This window comes from Gossypium hirsutum, chromosome D10 (assembly GCF_007990345.1).
Source record: "Gossypium hirsutum isolate 1008001.06 chromosome D10, Gossypium_hirsutum_v2.1, whole genome shotgun sequence".
NCBI classification, from domain to species: Eukaryota; Viridiplantae; Streptophyta; class Magnoliopsida; order Malvales; family Malvaceae; genus Gossypium; species Gossypium hirsutum.
Window position 1 is genome coordinate 57,556,558 of NC_053446.1, and position 19,907 is coordinate 57,576,464.

The 19,907-nt window shown below is 31.5% G+C and overlaps 1 protein-coding gene across 1 annotated transcript; it reads left to right on the forward strand.

The window, feature by feature from the left end:
- The first annotated feature begins 13,347 nt into the window (after positions 1-13,347).
- LOC107915175 (ERI1 exoribonuclease 2) lies at positions 13,348-19,509 on the forward strand. The gene is made up of 5 exons (XM_016844335.2): positions 13,348-13,442; positions 13,550-13,633; positions 16,982-17,559; positions 18,329-18,504; positions 18,631-19,509. Exons 2-5 carry the CDS (start codon positions 13,612-13,614, stop codon positions 19,082-19,084), a joined length of 1,230 nt encoding a protein of 409 aa, XP_016699824.1. The 5' UTR covers positions 13,348-13,442; positions 13,550-13,611; the 3' UTR covers positions 19,085-19,509.
- The last annotated feature ends 398 nt before the right edge of the window (positions 19,510-19,907 follow it).

A 19,907-nucleotide genomic window follows, 5' to 3' on the forward strand; every position in this document is an offset into this window, starting at 1 on the left:
TTCCCCCCACCTACCAGCCGTGGGGACCATTATATGGGCAGTGCCGCCCATGGGAATGGCACCATCGGCGCCGCCTATCAGTGGCCTGTCACATCACGCAGGCTTTTTTTTCTATTTTTTGTTTTTTAATATTTTCGTAAATAAAAAAACATAATATTTTGGTTATTTTTTTTATTTTTTTTGTAATATTTAGGTAAAAATCCCGGGAGAATATGAAATGGGAAATTAGGGAAATCAATTTGGGGAAATCTGAGTTGGGGGGAACTAAGGAAAATCGGGGCTAAGTAAACTACGTCGTTTAGAGTGATTTTACTTAAAATTTGCGGCGTTTATAAAAAGCACCACTAACACAGTTAAATTCACAGATATAAACGACAACGTTTAGAAAACAATTAAAACATAATTGCGGCATTTATAGAGCAAACGCCACTAAAACATGCCCTTTTGTGGCGTTTAAGTAAAAACGCCACTAAGAAACGCAGATAAAACGGCACCGTTAAGCACTATTTTAATTTATTTTTGCAGCGTTTACACGAAAAAATGCCACTATTGTTTAACTTTCTGTGGCGTTTTGGGCGAAAACGCCACTATTGCTCAACCTTAAAATTATTTTAAAATTATTTAAAATAATTGTATTTTAAAATTTTTCATCTTTAACATATATTTTCCTATGTTTTTAGCTAAACCCTAAATATAAAATTTAAACCCTAAACCATAAGCCCTCAGCCATTACACCCTAATCTCCTAATCCCTAAACCCTAAACACTTAACCATAAATATATACCATAAACCGTAAACCCTAAACTCTTAAAACTATAACCTAAACCCTAATCTTTAAACCGTAAATGTACACCCTAAATCGTAAACACTATATAAGAAGATCCAATAACTCCTTAAACCCTAAGCACATAAACTTAAACTTTTATACCCTATACTTTAACCCTAAACCCTAAACCCTTAAACCCATAACCTTAAGCCACTAACCCCTAGACCCTAAGCCTATAACCCCTAAACTCTAAGCCCTCACCCCTAAACACTTAACATGTAAATTGAAAACGTACACCATAAACACTGAACCATAAACCTACACCATAAACCGTAAACACTAAAGTAAATTGAAAATGAATCTTATTGCTTACCTAAAAACTAAAATAAATTGATTTTTTATTATTTTATCTATAACCCTAACCCTTAAACCATAATAGCCTAACCTGTTAAACCATGAATAGTAATTAAAACCTTAACTATAAAATAATTAACTCCAAACCACAAGCTGTAAATTAAACCATAAACCCAAATTCAAAATACTAATCAAAATATAATAAACATTATATCATAAACCTTAAAACCCTAAACTATAGACATTAAACCTCACATACTAAACACTAAACCCTAAAATAAAATGTTTTTATTTGTGGCATTTTTCCAAAAAGTGCCACTAATTCTCAACCTACAGCGGCGTTTATTATAAAGTGTCGCTAGTGCCACTGCAAGTTAAAGTTAAACGACGGCGTTTTGCTTAATTATTTACGGAGCATTAGTGGCATTTCTAGATAAACGCCACTAGTGCCACTACAGGTCAAAGTTAAACGACGGTGTTCTGCTTAATTATTTGCTGAGCATTAGTGGCGTTTTTTAGTAAGCGCCGCAAATGTTAGATCTTTACCGACGTTTCCAGATAAACGCCGCTAGTGCCACTACAGGTCAAAGTTAAACGACGACGTTCTGCTTAATTATTTGTGGAGCATTAGTGGCGTTTTTTGATAAGAGCCGCAAATGCTAGATCTTTACCGGCGTTTCCAGATAAACGCCGCTAGTGCCACTACAGGTCAAAGTTAAACGACGGAGTTCTGTTTAATTATTTGCGGAGCATTAGTGGCATTTTTTGATAAGCGCCGCAAATGCTAGATCTTTACTGGCGTTTCCAGATAAACGTCGCTAGTGCCACTACAGGTCAAAGTTAAACGACGGCGTTCTGCTTAATTATTTGCGGCGCTTTCAATGACCGGTCTATAGTGGTGTTTTTTTAAATGCGCCGCGAATGCTCGATCTTTAGCAACGTTTTTTAGTAGCGTCGTTAATGCTCCATCTTTAGTGGTGTCTCTTATTCAAACGCCGCGAAAAACGTCGCTAAAAGTCAATATTGGTGTAGTGTATATATGTGTGTGTAGTTTTATCATGCTTGATATATGATTGAGTGTATTGAAGGTCTTGTTATGGTCTATGAGTATAAAATTTGAAGTGTTTAGGTTGAAATCAAATATGAGTGAGAAATGTGGCCTTAAAATGGCCTATTTTTGTCCACACAGGCAGAGACACGGGTGTGTGTCTCAGCCGTGTGTGACACACGGCCTAGCACATAGGCGTGTGGTTTGGCCATGTGTCCCTTGCATCTTTAAAATTGAGAAGCAGAATGCCTAGGTATTTTTACACGGCCAAGCACACAGGTGTGTGGCTTGGCCGTGTGACCCATGCACCTTAATTTTACAAGTCAGTATGCTCACACGACCTAGCACACAAGCATGTGGCTTGGCCGTGTGACCCAAGTCAGAGAGTTACATGGGCATGGACACGGGCTGGGACATGACCGTGTGCTCCACATCGAATGCTCACATAGCCTGGCCACATGGGCGTGTGTCCCCAGCACCTAAGGAAAATTTTAAAGTTTTGTGAAAAATTTCATGAGTTTTTAGTTTAGTCCCGATTCATTTCTAATATGTATTTTGGGCCTCGAGGGCTCATATAAGGGACAATATGAGATATTATGATTAGTTTCTAATATGTATGTTAAATAATCTAGAATGTTCATATATAATCTGAAAAGTCTAATAATGCTTTGTAACCCTATTTCAGGGGCGGATAAGGGTTAGGGGTGTTACACCAACGAGGGTAAGTCAGTACCTAATGTTTCCACACCACTATAATGGCTCATAGAAACCATAGTAGAATTTTGGGCCTTGATAATAGAAATAGGTACTTAGTTTTTTATAGGAGAGGTATCAAATCCATCAAGCAACTGCATTTCCTTAATGCTTTCATCTAAGGTAAAGAAATGGAGTGTTGGCACAACTTTGTCAACATAGTGGTTTGGCATTTACCCGAAAAAGATAAGTAGAGCTAATTATGCCAATCACTAATGTAAAGATCACCAAGGCTATTTAGCTATTCAACCTATACAAAAGGCCTTCTTCACCCATTTTTCTTTCAAAGATGTTAGAATTAGGTTAAGGTGAAGGTATGCAATATGATCCTTAAGACTTGTAATTATTGGAAACTCTTAGATGTAAAGGCACTCATGGGTCAGGTTGAGTTCAGGTTGGACTTATGTATGATATTAGTGCACTTTATGTTTGCTTAAGCCCAATTCAACCTAAAATTCTGCTCAAGTTTGTCCATATTTCTATATGACTAATCCAAACTGATTTTAAGCTCATTCCATATATATATTTTTAAAAAATATATATTTATATTGATTTAATATTTAAAATTTTAAATATAAACAAATTAACATATTTTTAATGTTTACATGGTATTATATTATTATATATTTAATTTTATGTGATATAAATTACATCATATATATAATAAAAATAAAAATATATTACAAAAGTATATAATGGGCCGAGCTAGGTCGATCTCAGGCATTGAATATTGAAGCTTAAACCTATCCCATATTTTAAATGGGCATTTTTGTGCCCAAGCCCATTTTTCAAGCCTTGTACTTTTGTTTAAACCCTCCCATGTTTCGGCATAGCTTTCACGCTTAGGCATGTAGCTCGACTCTTGAACAAGTCTACTTGGATGAGTTTTGTTAAGCCTCAGTGAGGATTTTACCAAAAGAGGGTGAAATGGTAATTTTATAAAATACTAAGGTGAGAGAAATGATGGAAAGATCAAATGCAATTATTTATAGTAGTTCAACCCCAATTGCCTATCTCTATTCCCTTACCTTGCTTGCCGAGGATTTTTCCAATTCACTAACTTGAATCGATACCTTTGAAAGACAAGGTATAACATTTACAATCATTATCTTTTACTTAGGCTAAGACGGAAATATTCCCCTTAATTTTTAAGGCTAAACTAGGATCTTTCTAATTTTTATGGCTCAACTAGTAATCCTCTAACCCCTTAAAGTTTTCTACTAAAAAACTTTAAGTTCTCTACTAATTAATACAAAGATAAAATTTGAACAAACAAATTATGAAGTTGTGATAGGTAAGTCTTTGTTGAGTTTAGCTCTCTAAAAAATGGTATAAAACTAATACAAATGCATAACAATGAAAGCTCTCACAAATATTTGTGCAATGAAAGCTTTAATAGGTGAGTCTTGATTTGTTGCTTGGATGTATTTTTCTTTATTTTTAAAGTGTTCTTGAGGTGTATTCCAAAACACTCATTTTTTACAATTTAGAGTTGTAAGGGATGAAAAATAATTGTTGGAAATACAAAAACCATATTTTAAAGTAATATAGAAAAAGTGTTCGTTAGGCACGAGAATCGATCCCTTCATAAGGGGGATTGGTCCCTCCATCTTTCAAATTCTTATTTGGCTACTAACTTGCTATAGGTTTGATCCCATTCATTAGGTATCAATCTTACTGTATCAGAATGTCCAAAATGAGTTTAAAATATGTTTAAAGGTATTTGGTGAACTTTTGATAACATATGAGTAAAATCAATTTAGGCAAGTGTTATTGAATTTGCTTTGGAGTTGGAAATATTTTCTAAGATATTGATTTTGTTTTCCAACATGAATGGCATAAGAATTAATATGAAAATTTTATCTTAAATATTGTTATATTAAAAAATTGATAAATCAAAGCTAATAGGCTTAACAGACTCTTATTCAGCTAATTTCTAAAATCTAGTTTACGATGAATCAATTTAGGCATACAAGTCTTTGTAAGACCTTCTATAAGATCATCTCTGAAGTCGTCGTTAGTGGAATCCAACATATACTTAGTAGATTAATCGTCTTGGCTCATGGAAGGTTTGTTCTTAGGAGACTGGTCACGAATAAGGCTATCATGTTGGAAAATATTGGTTTAGAAAAAGGATTAGTTGTACAATGAAAAATTAAAAATTTCTACAATCAAGCCTTCATGTTATTTATAGCAATAAATCTTTACCAAATTAGTACATGTGTTTTGGGCATAGCGAACTTGGTCGCTTCCCACCTTTCCACTAACACATCTTCTCTACTATTCTCGAACATCAGTTTGTTTAAAGAGTGAGCTCTAAATTCATGAACCAATTTCGTACAATAAAAAATTATTGGAGAAAATTAATTCTCTCTATGAACTAGAAACCTAGGTTTAGCTCTCTCGAAAAATAGAATTTATTTGTAGAATAAATCTGATTGTAAAACAATAGAGTGACAATGCTAACTGCGACATATTTTGGCCTAACCCACAACCTCTATTGATAGAGAAAAATCACAAGAATTATAGTTGAACAAGAGGTAACATTATAATAATATTTTAATAGAAAATATACATAATCTCGCTGGGATTATTTTATGGGCGATGACAAACCCTAATGGTGGAAACATCTCTAGGACTAGGGTTTGTCGCCCATCACATATTAGATGGGTCATTGGGCCTTCTTAAATATTGGATATAATTACATGTATTATTTGGACCTTTAATCAACTCATATAATTTATCCGACCTAATAATTCATTTTTCTATTCTCATCTCAAAACATTATTTATTTGCTTGTTTTACTCAATTAAATTATTTTCTCAACTAAAAATTAATTCCATTAAAATCATGATGATCTCACCGTACTAAAATTTATGAGTAAATAAATTTAATTATCTTGTTTAATAAAATTGTGATGACTAATTAATTTAATTTTCACTTTAAATTTTAATTATTTAATTACAATTAATTAAATAATAATTTGAAGAAATTAATTTAATCTCTAATTCATTTATTGTTCATAGCGAGAAAACGCATTCACTGTGGATAGTGATACATACAATCCATTTATCTATTCTTCTTTTTTATTTATTTAATTGTATCGATTCAAATGCAATCTGTAAAAGGGTCGTGTTGAACTAGCGGAGGGATCAACATATATAATTAGGGATCAAATATTTTGTAATTAAGATTCGACCCTTCGTCTATTAATTACAACATTATTTAGTCATGGAATTAATCCACTAAAGTACTATGATTGAACTCTTCCTTATTATATATCATTGCAAAAGCAACTTCACTTATGCTCGTCCAATGGTCTTGTTATATGTGCGTTACCTTTATATATAAGATATTCTTTGTCTCCTAGGATTAAATTTGTTCACCCAACATAATTCTTTTTTATCTCATAGTAATCATTATATTTTCCTTCATGAAATAGTCAATCACAAATATATATTAATTAAATCATTTGTCTTAAACAAACGACTTGTGACCACATTATTTTTCTATCAACCATGTAATGCCAAAGAGAGGATATCGTTTACTCTTTATGGGCTACGAATTTCATTATTATAAATGAAGTCATGCCATGCAGAAGTCGTATTGTAACGCCCCGAAAATTTTCAATGTTATTAATGATAATATTCTGAAAATGGGGATTATACAATTTCTAAGAGAAAAAAATTAGAGCTAGTAAAATATTTGTGGAGTAAGTTAGATGCCAAAAAAGATTATTATAGGTGATAAAGTATACTTTATTTCAAGATATAGGGTTTAATTTAGAAAATAGGACTTGATGAGTTATTTTCCCCAGTATAGAAGGTTGAGTAATTTATAGATGAATATTTTGTTAAAGGACTTATAGAGTAATAAAACATGTGATATGTGGTGAATTTAAATTTTTAAGGAAAAGAGAATATAAGAAAACATGAATTCTATGAGAGCTAGTAGATTGAACTTGTGATTTAATCTTATCCCTTGAAGCTCATTAATCGAAAAGTGGTAAATTTTCAAGAAAGTTTGTGTAGTGACTAATTTAGTTCCTTGGATTTAAAATTTAAAATCTCATATGCCATCTTGTTCGTTTATTTTTGGAGGGTACTATTTTAAGAGTGATTTCTAGCCCTATCGTTTGACTAAAACCCACTTGCAACCATTGAATTTAGGGATCAAATGGAGGACTTTATACATGATTTTATGAGAAGAAAAATGGAGAAATCCCTCTCCATTTTTCTATTTCACGTTGGCTGAGAGAAAACTCTCTTTGACCATTTCATTTTCGTTTCCCTTAATCCATTTTCTTCTCCATTCAAGCCCCCGCTTGAAGCATTAATAAATTTCTTGAAAATCCATGAGAAATGTTACTTTCTAGACTTTTCTAAGCCCTAGAATCCATGAATTTAAAGAAGAAAATCTAGAGGAAGTTTAGAAATAATGGAAAGATTAAAGGAGCAATGTGAGAAATTTTGGATTGAATTGTATTTCATATGTTTTACTTTAGTAAGTTATATTTTAGGTAAATTGAAATGTAAAGATTGTGTTTTGATTTTTGTTTATGTATGTAATTGAAAAAGAAAGAGGTTGAAGAGATTAGGAATATCTAGAAGGGGATATTAGGGAGTAGTGTCAATTTTGAGCTTCATAAATGTGTTCTCTTGAATTCCATCTTACCCTGGAATATTTATGTTTGAGTGTTTATCAAAATGTCTAATGCTTTTATAAGTATGTGCGATTGTGTTCGTGTGTGTGTGATGGTATATATATGTATGTGAACTAAATTAGCACACAAATAAATGAATGTATGTATGTGTGTGATGGTATATATATAATGATAGTTGGTTGTGAAAATAGTTAATGTATTGGACCTAACTTGAAATGTAAAAGAGTATGAATTTTCATTGAGTTATACTACGTACCTTTAAGCTTAAATTAATGCGAGTCATGAAAATCTTAATTAGAAAGTTTTAATGGAAAATGGACTTTAAAATTCAATAGATAAACATTTTAATGTGGTTTGAATTTAATACGAAGAGGAAAAGTAGGAAATATCGTCTTGAAATTTTTTATTTATTAAAATGAAATAAAGGATGATTGATTTACACCTTTAAATAGGTGAAAATGTTTAAATATATAGGTGAAAATGATGTTAAGAATTTATTTTTATAAAAGTTTGGTATGAACATGTTTAAGTTGGTAGCATAAATTATTCGTAATTGAATAACTAATTGTAAAAATAGAGTTAGAAGTAGAGACATATACACATGGTTAAAAAGTTGATTGAGTCTAGTTTTTAACGAAACAAACAAAAGTTATATTTAAATTTAGCACTGAGAGATAAAAAATGAAAAACTATTTGGCAACAACTCTATTTTGATTTTGAAAATTTGTTGCACTTTTTTTACTTGCTATTAAATTCTGAATTTTTATGGAAATTTTTTTATTGAGTTTAGTTTCTAAAACATCAAACAGATCTTAATTTTAAATTTTATGGAATGAGATATAAATAATTTAGTAACAGGTATACGATTAGACAATCTTGTTTTAAAAAGTTAGGTTGTTTAAATTAGTTTATATATATATGATTTGAAATTTTTAAAAAATGACACTTATTATTTGATAATGAGATAAGAATGGTATTAATTGTTATTATGGAATAAGAAAACAAAAATATAAATGAGCTATGCTTAATTTTGTATAAATGAGATTGAATCAAAAGTGTGACAATATTGGAATTTAGCTTGTTAGGGGAAGTTGTTTATAAAGTTGAATACTAAATTAGTTGTTAATTAAAGTGGGGTTGTGAATGAAACAAGACTTATGATAATACTTAAAATTTGAGTAAGGAGGATTGCCTTTTCTCAAGCTTAAATGTAAATATTCTATGAAATTTCTTTGTATTATGTTTAAGTGGATTAAATAAGAAAATAGAAATACACCTACTTAAGGTTCAAATTTAGCTGAAATAATAAATGGCTAAATTCATTCACCTAGTTTGATCAATTTAATCTCATTGGGTCTATCATATATGACGAAAATGATCATTGCTTAACCTAGTAATAATTAAATCATTTATCCTAACTAAATGGCCCATGGCCATGTTCCGTTTCTATAAACCATCATACAATGTCAATGAGAGTAAATGATTCTACTATTGTAATTGAAGTTATATATCTAACGTACCAACTTTCAATTTACTACTTCAAGAAGCATAGGTTTTCAATACATTAAAGTATATGAGTTATCCACATATAGTCATTCACTTATTCAAAATTTTGGTAAGTCAAACTATGAGCATCATAAGTGAATTAATCTATAAATAGGTTTAGGATTAATTCATATTGAGTCCAATCAAATGCGTTATCAATCAAAATAACCACATATATGCCTTTATATTGGCAGTCAATTTAACTCCAATAATCAAGACAAGCTATTAAATGATATAATAGTCCTAACATGAGCCATTAACTCATTTATGACCCCATGGACTAGGGACTATTTAGATTATCTATTAATATAAGTTGTTTTTATATTACAAATGTTCCTTAATATGCAAATTAATACTAGTTAAGCCTTTAAGGAATCAACAAGTCAATATTTTCTTAATCATTTTGTTTTTCTCAAGTGAATTATGAATATTTTGGGATGGGTCGATGCTTGCTTAAAACTCAAATGTTAATGAGCTCGAGATTGAGTTAGACGTGGCAATGGTTGTTTCTATTGTGCCTAACAATATTGTTGCTACTAACCATTTTCTTTCTACTATCATCCACGATTGCATGAATCTCCTAAGAAGTATTGAACATCACTCCATTAGATATGCATTAAAGGGAAGGAACAAAGGTGCAAATGCCCTAACTTGCGTCGGGCAAAATTTTCAAAACCCTTATGAAACGGTTTGTAACCCTCTAGGTTCCTTAATTTCCCCATTTGTCTTTGAGATAAGAGGGGAATTTCTATACCTTAGTTTGGTTTAATTTATGATATAATCCTTTTCTAACAAGCAAAAAATAAGATTCCCCCACCTCTTTTTTTCTCTTTTGGGTGTATTCTAAATTTGGGAAAGGGATATGAGTTATACAAAACTTGAACCCTAGTCTTATTGCCAACTTAAAACAACCCTAGCCATGCAATTATTACTTTGCTTTGTCATAAAAATATCCTTTCTCCTTTTGGTATAAACAATGCATCATTTATGTACATTTTACCATTACAAACTTTCTTAATTATCACCTTTTTTTTCAATTCAAGTGAATTTTTATAAAATATATATTATTTTTTAGTATAATTAAAATATATTTTATGTCTATTTTATGATCTATTAAAAATAATCTTTTAAGAATTTATGATGGTCCCAACCATAAAATTTTTAATATTCATATTTATAGTTTCTCTTAAAAATATAATACGTCTTATGGTCGGTTTTCATAAAATATCTTAACAAATGTAGGAAAGGTCATAAAAGAAGAAAAGTTATGTAAAAGATGCAGGATGAAAGTTGACCCAATAAATGGCCAAGATTCTTCCAAACATGATATTTTTTTGGGGGCCAAGGATGGTATGTCTCTCAAAGGGTAGGATTCTACAGTGGTTCATGGGTTAACCTATTAATATATTTACATCAAGTTTAAACCGATTAAAATCCCATTTTTGTTCTAAAATATAATTAAAAAATAATTAATTATATTTGGGATTAAAAAAAACATAAAATTAAATTGTACACATAATTGCTAGCAAACAAAAATGTCCATACTGTCCACTACATCACTGTCCCCACCAACCAAAGTATTTTCAACACGTGTCCCTTTCAACTCCAAACCACATGTGCTGCAGTTTTTAGTAAAATGGTAAAGCAAAATAAAAATAAAAATAAAAATTAAAAAAATCTTGTTTCGATTAACTTGGTTAAGTGGGCCCCACGTCACCTCACTCGTTCTTTCCCTTCTGTGTATCACACGCAATGACTTTTTATTTTATACTTTTGTCCCCCAAGAATTGAATAAATTATAATTACACCCTCATAGTCTTTGTTTCTTTTTTATTATTATTCCAAATAACTCCTTGCGATTCTTGTAAGAACTTAAAAGATTTTGATACTAATAATCGTCATTAAATAATTTGGGTATAAAAGTTAACTCATTAATTGGTAAAAAAAGTTTCTTACATGAAAACGTGTGCAAAAAAGTGTATGAAAAATAGTAATTTTGTTAAAGTATAAGTCTTAACATTAAATCAATTAATTACTTTCGAGTTTTTCCGTTAAAAAAAAAGTAAATCAATCAATTATATGTTAAGGATTTGGATGGATGATGTGGTACATTTAGTTTTTTTTTGTCTCACGCTACAATATTTAATCTCATCGACACTACCTTTTTTACACTATTCACAAGCAAAAGTATCATTCATTTAAACCTACTCTAAATCTCGATAAAAAAATTCATTGAAATAATTAAAAAATAGTATTGAAGGTTGACTTAGTTGGGATTCTAGTTCTCGATCGTTTAAAATTTAAATTGGTCAATTCAATTTTGAGAAGAGAAAAAACTAACATTAAATACATTCTTTTAATATTAAATATAAGAAATACAAAACAAAAATTGCATTGTTTAATGATATAATATTCAATTTAATGATAATTATTTGGGAAATTCATCATGGAATTATCACATATCCCTGGTGGATGGTTAAATCAATAAACAACACACTTGATAACTACTTTAAATACTCTCATCATTAAAAAATAAAAATTTAAGAATAACTATAATAATTTAAAAAATAAGCCAAATCTTATCCAAGACTCTTAACACATTCACTAAAATTTTCGATAAGAATTTTATCTTTTGACTTTGTTAAGATTCTAAATGTTTGATGATGTGACAGACTCACAAAGTTAGAACACATTGTCAAGTACAAGTACTTAAGCGGTAATATTCTCACCCAAACAATCTTACATGTCATAAGACACGAGTTCGTGCATGATTGAATTTCTTAAACATTCCCGCTTTGTAAACTCACAATTTCTTCAAATATTTAAATTTTCACCGGGTCTTAAGATAAATCGTTAACCACAATATGTAAACATGTTATGAATGATATTTTAGAAGACGAAATAAAATAAGTTCATCATGTCTTAATAAATTATCAAACAAACTTCGATTTTTTTAATCAAAATTTACACTTACAAATTATAAGAAAAAAAATATTAGTGTGATATTTAATTTAGTTAATGATATGAGTCAACTGAGAATCAATTAAATTAGTAAAGTTATTAAAATATCTTATAATTAAAATAAATTATATTATTCAAGTCTACGTTATTCTTTTAAAAAATAATACAAATTTGCATGTGGTGGAATTAAACTCAAAACATTAGTTTTACCGCTCAACCAATGCTTTATTTTGAATTTTTTTTTATATTTTAATTTTATTATGTATCCTTTATTCCATTCATCAATTGTATATATTATTCACAATTTAATCTAAATTTTCCATTTTAATACTATATATATATTACATGTGTTATTATTAATTAATTTTAAATTAAATATTTTATTATTTATTATATAATATTTTTAAACATATCTCTATATCTTAAATATATAATTAAAATTTTAATATAATCTTAATGAAAAGTGTGATAGGAGAAAAAATAAATTAAAATAATATATCTTTAAATTATTCAATTTCATGAAAAAAATCATTAAAAAAATAAAGCACATATAATATAACGTTGGTCGGTTATAACTTAGAGGTTAAAGTTTACTTTTTTTTTTTCTTTGCGAATGAATTTCAATAATAATATCACATCTGAAAAGTAATTAAATATTTATAAATGAATACTAACAGATTTATTTAATTATAATTGAACATTAAATTTAATTATTATATTTTTTAAGATTTTAAATTTAGAATCTATAATTTAGAATTAATATTTTATATTGAATTTCGAGTCTCGAATTTATATTTAATCATAGTATTTATCTGTAAGTTGTTCTCTATTTTTTTTATTTTATTAGTAATAAAATATTATGTTATTGTTGATTTACCATACATAAAACTCTACCAAATATTCACAATATAAATTATAATATATTTATTAAATACAAAGATAATGGATAGGATATGATTGAAAGATTGTTAAATATAGGTATATATTTAAAAATTTGATTATGGTAACAAGATTAACTCAAAAAAATATAAATATAAATAATTAAAATAAAATCTCATTCACTTTGTTTTTTTTGAAATATACCATTAATTGCCAAATATATGAATTTTAAAATTTATGATTAACACGAAAAAGGTAAAAGGAAAAAAGATACAGACGCTTTACTGCAAAAAAAGTAAAACTATAGGGGCATAAATAGAATTATCCCAAAAATCATATAATGTTATTAATGAAATAAATAAGTAAATAAATAAAAGCATTATTAAGAAAATAAAAAAGAAAAAGGAAAAAAACGACTTCCATTCTTAATATTATACGTAACTTCCCTTTGTCATTCTCTGTAGCATCAACAGGTCCTCTTCTTTGCAATTTTTTTCTTCTTTTTTTCACACTTCCGTTTTTTGTTTGAAAATTTTCTTTTTCTGGGTTTTATTTATTTATTTAGTATTATTTGTTACAGGTGAGGGAAAAAAGAGAAGGATCTGATGTACCTGCCGGTTGATCTTAATTATACACAAGATCATGATGGCCCTTGAAAATAAAGGTTAGTTTTTTTTTCTTTTTTTAAATTTCCCAGGTTTTTTGGGTTTAAAGTTTTGAACTTTGATCTGCTTTGAGTTATGGGTTTTAGTTTATTTGATTGAATTTATTTGTTTGTTTTTCTGGTGTTTTGATTTCTGGGTTTTTTTTTTTGCGAAATTTTGTTGGCATTGTCTTGATGGGTTTTTGATGCTGTTCTTAGAAATGTAGTTCTTTTTATTGCTTTATTTACTCAGTGTTGAGATCGCTTTGCTTTATCTTCTTCCAGGTTGCTTTAGTTCTGAGTTTTTTTTTCTGAATAATTTAAATCGAATTTTGGAGGTCTGTTAGGGTTCCTGTTGGACTGGTGTGAAATATGGTGCCTTATATTTGAAGGTTTTTAGAATTCTGGTTTGACATTGAACATAACTAATGCTAACTTAAAGTTTGTATGATACTCAATTATGTAATTTTTGTTTTGGAAACTTTACTTGGTACCACTTATCGGATAAACTAAGAACTATCTATCAGCTTACTTGCCAAAGTATGGTATTAACTTGGTGTATTTGATCTGAAATCGGATTTATAAATTGAATGTGTTGTTTATTAACTGGAATGATTTGAAGAGATGTAATTTTGTTTTTACATATTTAGTTCTTAGCTATCTGTTATCCAGCTGAATCAACCTTATTTAGTCTTAAGCAAGCAGTAACCATGCGGAGAAGATTTACGTGGCGTATTGTACTATTTCTAGATAATTTGGCACCTTTTTTTGCCTGTTAGTCTATTTTGTGGTACCCTATTCTATTGAATAGCCTTGTTTTCATACACATCTGTCTTGGTGAAGTTACTCTTTGTTGCAATGTACTGCCTATAGGATTTAGATTCCCTTAAATCCAATGGAATAGTGTTAGATTTACGGTTTATTGTTATTGTCTCAGCTCAGTTTCACTAGAAATTAGGTGTAAATTTGGGCTTGGATCAATCGATGGGCAGCTTTAGCATGTTAGTTTCACTTCTGTAAGATCTAGTGACAAATATAACATGTATGATTTGATATAGTCGTGAAAACATACATATCTCGTAAGATTTCTTCATGTTAGCTAAAAGGTTTATGATTGGACAGGCATTACCCAAAATTTGTATAGAAAGATATTCATAAAATGGGTCTTGTGTTGAATGTATTTCAGGAAAGTTCGACAATCATTCTTATAAACAAGTATAACTGGTCTCCATGTAGTTAGGTCCTCGTTCAGCATAGCTAAATGAGATTGGCTAGGCTCTGTGAATGACATGATAGTCTAGTTTTTTCCCCCCTTTTTTTTGGCAAGAGATGATAGTATAATCAATGTTCTAAAATTTGAGTATTTCTAATGTACTCAGGTTACCTCATAGCATCAGTTTTACTCATTTTTTAATTGCATAGCGGTCCAGTTCTAGCTATATATTTACACCCAAAGAAAGAAAGTTTAAATGTAAGTTTTAAAGATGAGCTAAATGAAATTTTAGAGAAATACAGTTTTGGCACCATACCAAGTGTCTGAGGCTTCATGACTAGGAAAATTCATTGCCTGTATTGTGCATCCTTCTGATTTGTAATGATGTTCAGAGATAGTGGTGTAGGCTCTAAGCTAAATTGGGACATAACTGAAATGCTTACCAAGCTGGCTGAAAACTCTGCGAAGTCCACAAAGCTGAGATATACCTTATGCATGGCTCTTGTTTGCATTCATAGTCTTGCAAGACAATTTGATGAACAGCTTGGTAAACTGATCATAATATGGGAATTCTCTTCTTTTGTTACTGAAATGAAATTTAGTCGTGTATATTTTGGTTTTGCCATAATTTGTTTTAAGGGAACTTCACAAGTTAGTTGATTCATTTATTTTGATCCCAATGAACCTTTCCTTCTTTTTCGTGCCCTTTATTCCCAGATCTTCCCTATTTTCTTTCTTATTTCTCCTTTTCCCAGTCATAGAAGGTTACTATTGAAGTGTTAGGAAAATATTTACTAGAACAACCAAGAAAAAGAAGACTGGTCTTGTTTCACATCATTATAAGAAGTAGAGCAACTTGAGTTTCTACCTGTGTTACTCATGCTCAAATGTGTTCCAAACATGTATGTTCAATTTTCTATAATTTCCATGTATATGTGTTGGAAATAGGTGTCGGACACACATACATAAAGAATAATGAAGAGTTGGAGTAATGTAGATTTTCACTTGGTTGAATTCAGAAGTGTTGTTTGGTTTTGGAGAGATTTTCAAATTTTAACATAAAATTACTGATCAATACTACTGCGAAGAATTATGACTTTAAAGGCTTTCTTTGTGATCTATAAACATCACCACTTCTTTCTAAAAATTTGCAGCAATGACTGGTTTGGAGGGTTATTAGAGGCTGATTTAACATAATAAATTCTTGATTTTCATTTCATCATCAATTTTATCAGAATAGCTTGGTAGTTTAGTCTTCATTTAGCATTTAGGAAGGCAATTTCATTGATGGGCTCAGGAAAGGAATGGCGATTTGGAGGTCTTTTAACATTTGAGAAGTCACTTTTATTGGCTATTTGAATTTCAGCCCATGGAGATGTTAAATAGAAAATGACTTTGCACCTTCTTAGCTATGTCTTTCACCTTCAAATTATAAGTTTGATGGAGGAATATAATCCAAGAAAGTGGCATGCTTTATCTTTGAAGGTCGCAATTTGAGAAGTTCTTTCTCATTTCTTGAACCCTATTTAGCCTACCATTTTCTTGGGCATGGCCAAAGTATCTGTTTGAGGCTCCACTAAGGAAGTGAAATGTGAAGGGGTATTGCTGAAGGCAGTAATGCATGATTTGCCTATTATGATCTAATATATGGTATTACTGAGTGAAGCATGCTGGTGAGTTTAATAGCCTTTAAGACATGCTACAAGTTCTTTTGAACTTTTTGTCTCTTTCTGTGGTAAGCTTGAGTCTTATTTCTAGTGGTTTGTCTGTCACTGGTTTTCCCTCCTCCTGCCAGTGGTTATTGCTTTCTCTTACTATTTCCAAAAGTAAACCTCTCATAGAGTTTCCTTTCTTATGCTTCATGTGTTGCCAAATGTGTGAGTGCCTGGATAGTTTTACAAAACATTTTAGGATGCCTGAAATTGTAATACTGGACTTGTGCATCACAATTAACAACAGATCTTCAGCTTCATGTTTTTTAAATTTTACCTTCTATTTTTCCTTTTGTTTTGTGATTTTGCACTTCGTCTTCGTGTCAGTAGTTGGTATTTGTATGTTTGTTAGTTGATGCAGAGGAATTAATGTGGGTCATATCGGGTGATATGTCAAGTTCGATATTTTACTGATATGCTGTTACTTTTTTTTATTTTATGCAGAAACTATGCAGAACTGCGAGGCGACCTTAAAATGCCTCCAGACGAAGGGGTTCCCATACAACCTGCAATGTACTGGGAACTCAATTGAAGGCCTTCCAGAGCTTAAAGATGAAATTTGTACTCACCCAGGTGGGGATGTTGTAGAACCTGTTTGCTCTTTAAATGGGCAGTTTATGGAATACCACAAACCTACCCTTCAGCATGAGTCTGGCTCTTGGTCGACCTTCTATCCTGACACCCACAAGTTGCAGCCATACCCGCCAAATGCTTTTGGGGGCCAGTTTTACCACTTTCCCATGGATAACCGATTTCATTATGCCCCATTCAATATGGTCACACATGGATACCCGTATGAATTCCAGTTCCAAGACTTTCAGTACTTTGTGGTAATTGACTTTGAGGCTACCTGTGACAAGGAGAGAAATCCTCATCCACAAGAGATAATCGAGTTTCCTTCTGTCATTGTGAGTAGTGTTACTGGCCAGCTGGAAGCATGTTTTCAGACATATGTACGGCCAACTTGCAATCAGCTCCTGAGTGATTTCTGCAAAGATTTGACTGGCATCCAGCAAATTCAGGTCAGTTCCAAATTTCTTATGTCTACCAGTTTGGCAGCACGACTTTGAGTAATATGTGTGTGATATTGCAATTGCAGTAACACAATCTCATGAATTTATTTATTGGAGTTCTTCTTGTCATAATAGGAATTAGGTATATTTAGCTCTTAACACATCTTGTTAAGGTCCTATCGATATTAATCTATTCTTTTTCCAGCTAAGCTTGACATGGGAAATTCGTTACTAGAGAAAAAGTATTTATATACAATTATACACTTGTTTGTATCAGTGTATGTTTTAACCATGCAAGATATATGTTGCTCATGAACAGGCATCCAGGGATTATTTCTCCTTGGATAATTAAAGGAAGGATTGCCCACATGTCTGTGCCTCCTAAGTTTGCTCTAATTGCTTTCTGATTTTTGTTACATGTATTGATAATACTTTATTGTGATGTTGTTCCAACTCTTCACTTTTCTTGATCTGACACTCGTGTCTTATGCATATCCAAGCGGATATGACCTGCCTAGCACCGTCAGTGCATACAAAAACTTAGAAAATTTGCATGTACCTGGCAATAGCATCAATTTCTTATTATTTTTGGCTATGTAACACATTCCAGGATAAATTCCTGTTTAGGCTTGATGTTGTATAAGGGTTTGAGACTACAGATTGGTCACTGTCAGGACAAGTTAGATTGTGATGTTTGACTGCAGTTGATAACGCTCTTTTCTCAATTTTTCCACTGTGATTTGTGAGCCTATTCTAAATCCCCATTTATGTGTTCTAGGTAGATAGAGGTGTTACTCTGAGTGAGGCTCTCCTTAGGCATGATAAATGGCTTGAGAAGAAAGGCATAAAGAACACAAATTTTGCTGTGGTGACATGGTCAAACTGGGATTGTCGAGTAATGCTGGAATCTGAGTGCCAGTTTAAGAAGATCCGGAAGCCTCCTTACTTTAACCGGTAAATAATCTCAATATGTGCTTATTTGGAAATTGTATACTACAACAATTTATGATAATGTTGATACCTTGTCAAAACAGCCATTTATGTTATAAGGTTTTTTTTTTCTTGTTTTTATTTTGGCAGGTGGATAAACTTAAAAGTTCCGTTCCGTGAGGTTTTTGGTGGTGGGAGGTGCAATCTGAAGGAGGCAGTCGAGATGGCAGGCCTGGTGTGGCAGGGACGTGCACATTGTGGTCTTGATGATGCCAAAAACACAGCTCGCTTGCTTGCCCTCTTGATGCGCCAGGGTTTTAAGTTCGCTATCACAAACTCACTGATGTGGCAGGCTAGCGATGGTCCAGTGACATGGAACCCGATGCCTGAGAACACGGGTTTCTCTCTGCATCACCCCCACAAGCTAAAAGATCAGCAAATGCCCCTATTCCAGTACCACCCTTATTGTTTCTGTGGCGTTAAGAGCAGCAAAGGAATGGTTCGGAAGCCTGGGCCAAAGCAAGGAAGTGTCTTCTTCGGCTGTGGGAACTGGACTGTCACCAGAGGTGCTCGCTGCCACTACTTCGAGTGGGCTTCTCCCTAACTCGAGAAATCACAAAAGGGCTTGTCCATCTTTCTTGATGGCATCTTAAACCCTTCTTTGATGTCATGTAAGAAAATGAAAAAAAAGAAAAAAAAAAGAAAAGAAAAAAAAAAGAGTATTAAAAGCAATGGTAATGGGTTGTCTCCTCGTTGAAGCACACATACCTTAAGTTGCTTAACTGCTTGCTGATGCTTCTTGTTGTTGGAAAACACCGTAGTAGTGATCGGCTTAGGACCGTGTACGAAAGTAAACATTGGGTCTTCCGATGAATCGAAGCTTCAAACATGTAAAGCTGACTTGTTTGACAGGAGAACAAATCGGTAATGTGAGGATTTGGCTTAGTTAGGATTGATGCATTTACATGCTTAAAAAACATGCTAAATTATCATATAATAATCTTATGAGATAGAGACAGCTTGATTTCCTATGCTTTTCTAATGGGACTAAGCACTGTTTGCTTTCCTATTTATTTCTTTGCTTTTCCTCGTTCTCCAACTAACAACCATTCAAAATTATGTTAAAGTTACTTCTAACAATCTCAACTTTATTGCGTTTGCACCAGGTTGTAAGCGGGTTTGGTTCTCCTCTATTGATTTAAGTATTTTCCAGTATATGTTTAGTATGTAATTCTTAATGGTTGAACATATAATGAACAAAATCATTACCCGGCATAAGCACGATGGTTTACCGATCAAAATCGATAAAATTCAGTAAGGTTTGTCCATTCTGATTGTATTTGGTTTGATAATTTAGTTATAAGATCTCTCAATGGTATATATTCGTTTTTAGTCAGTAATTCAAGTTGAGTTGACTCGAAATTAGA

What these genes read in the sequence shown, in the direction of transcription:
- LOC107915175 (XM_016844335.2), top strand. Translation starts at nt 13,612, where the DNA reads ATGATGGCCCTTGAAAATAAAG. An exon ending in GATGGCCCTTGAAAATAAAG is followed by an intron (nt 13,634 to 16,981) that starts GTTAGTTTTTTT and finishes TATTTTATGCAG; the next exon opens with AAACTATGCAGAACTGCGAG. An exon ending in AAGCCTCCTTACTTTAACCG is followed by an intron (nt 18,505 to 18,630) that starts GTAAATAATCTC and finishes TTATTTTGGCAG; the next exon opens with GTGGATAAACTTAAAAGTTC.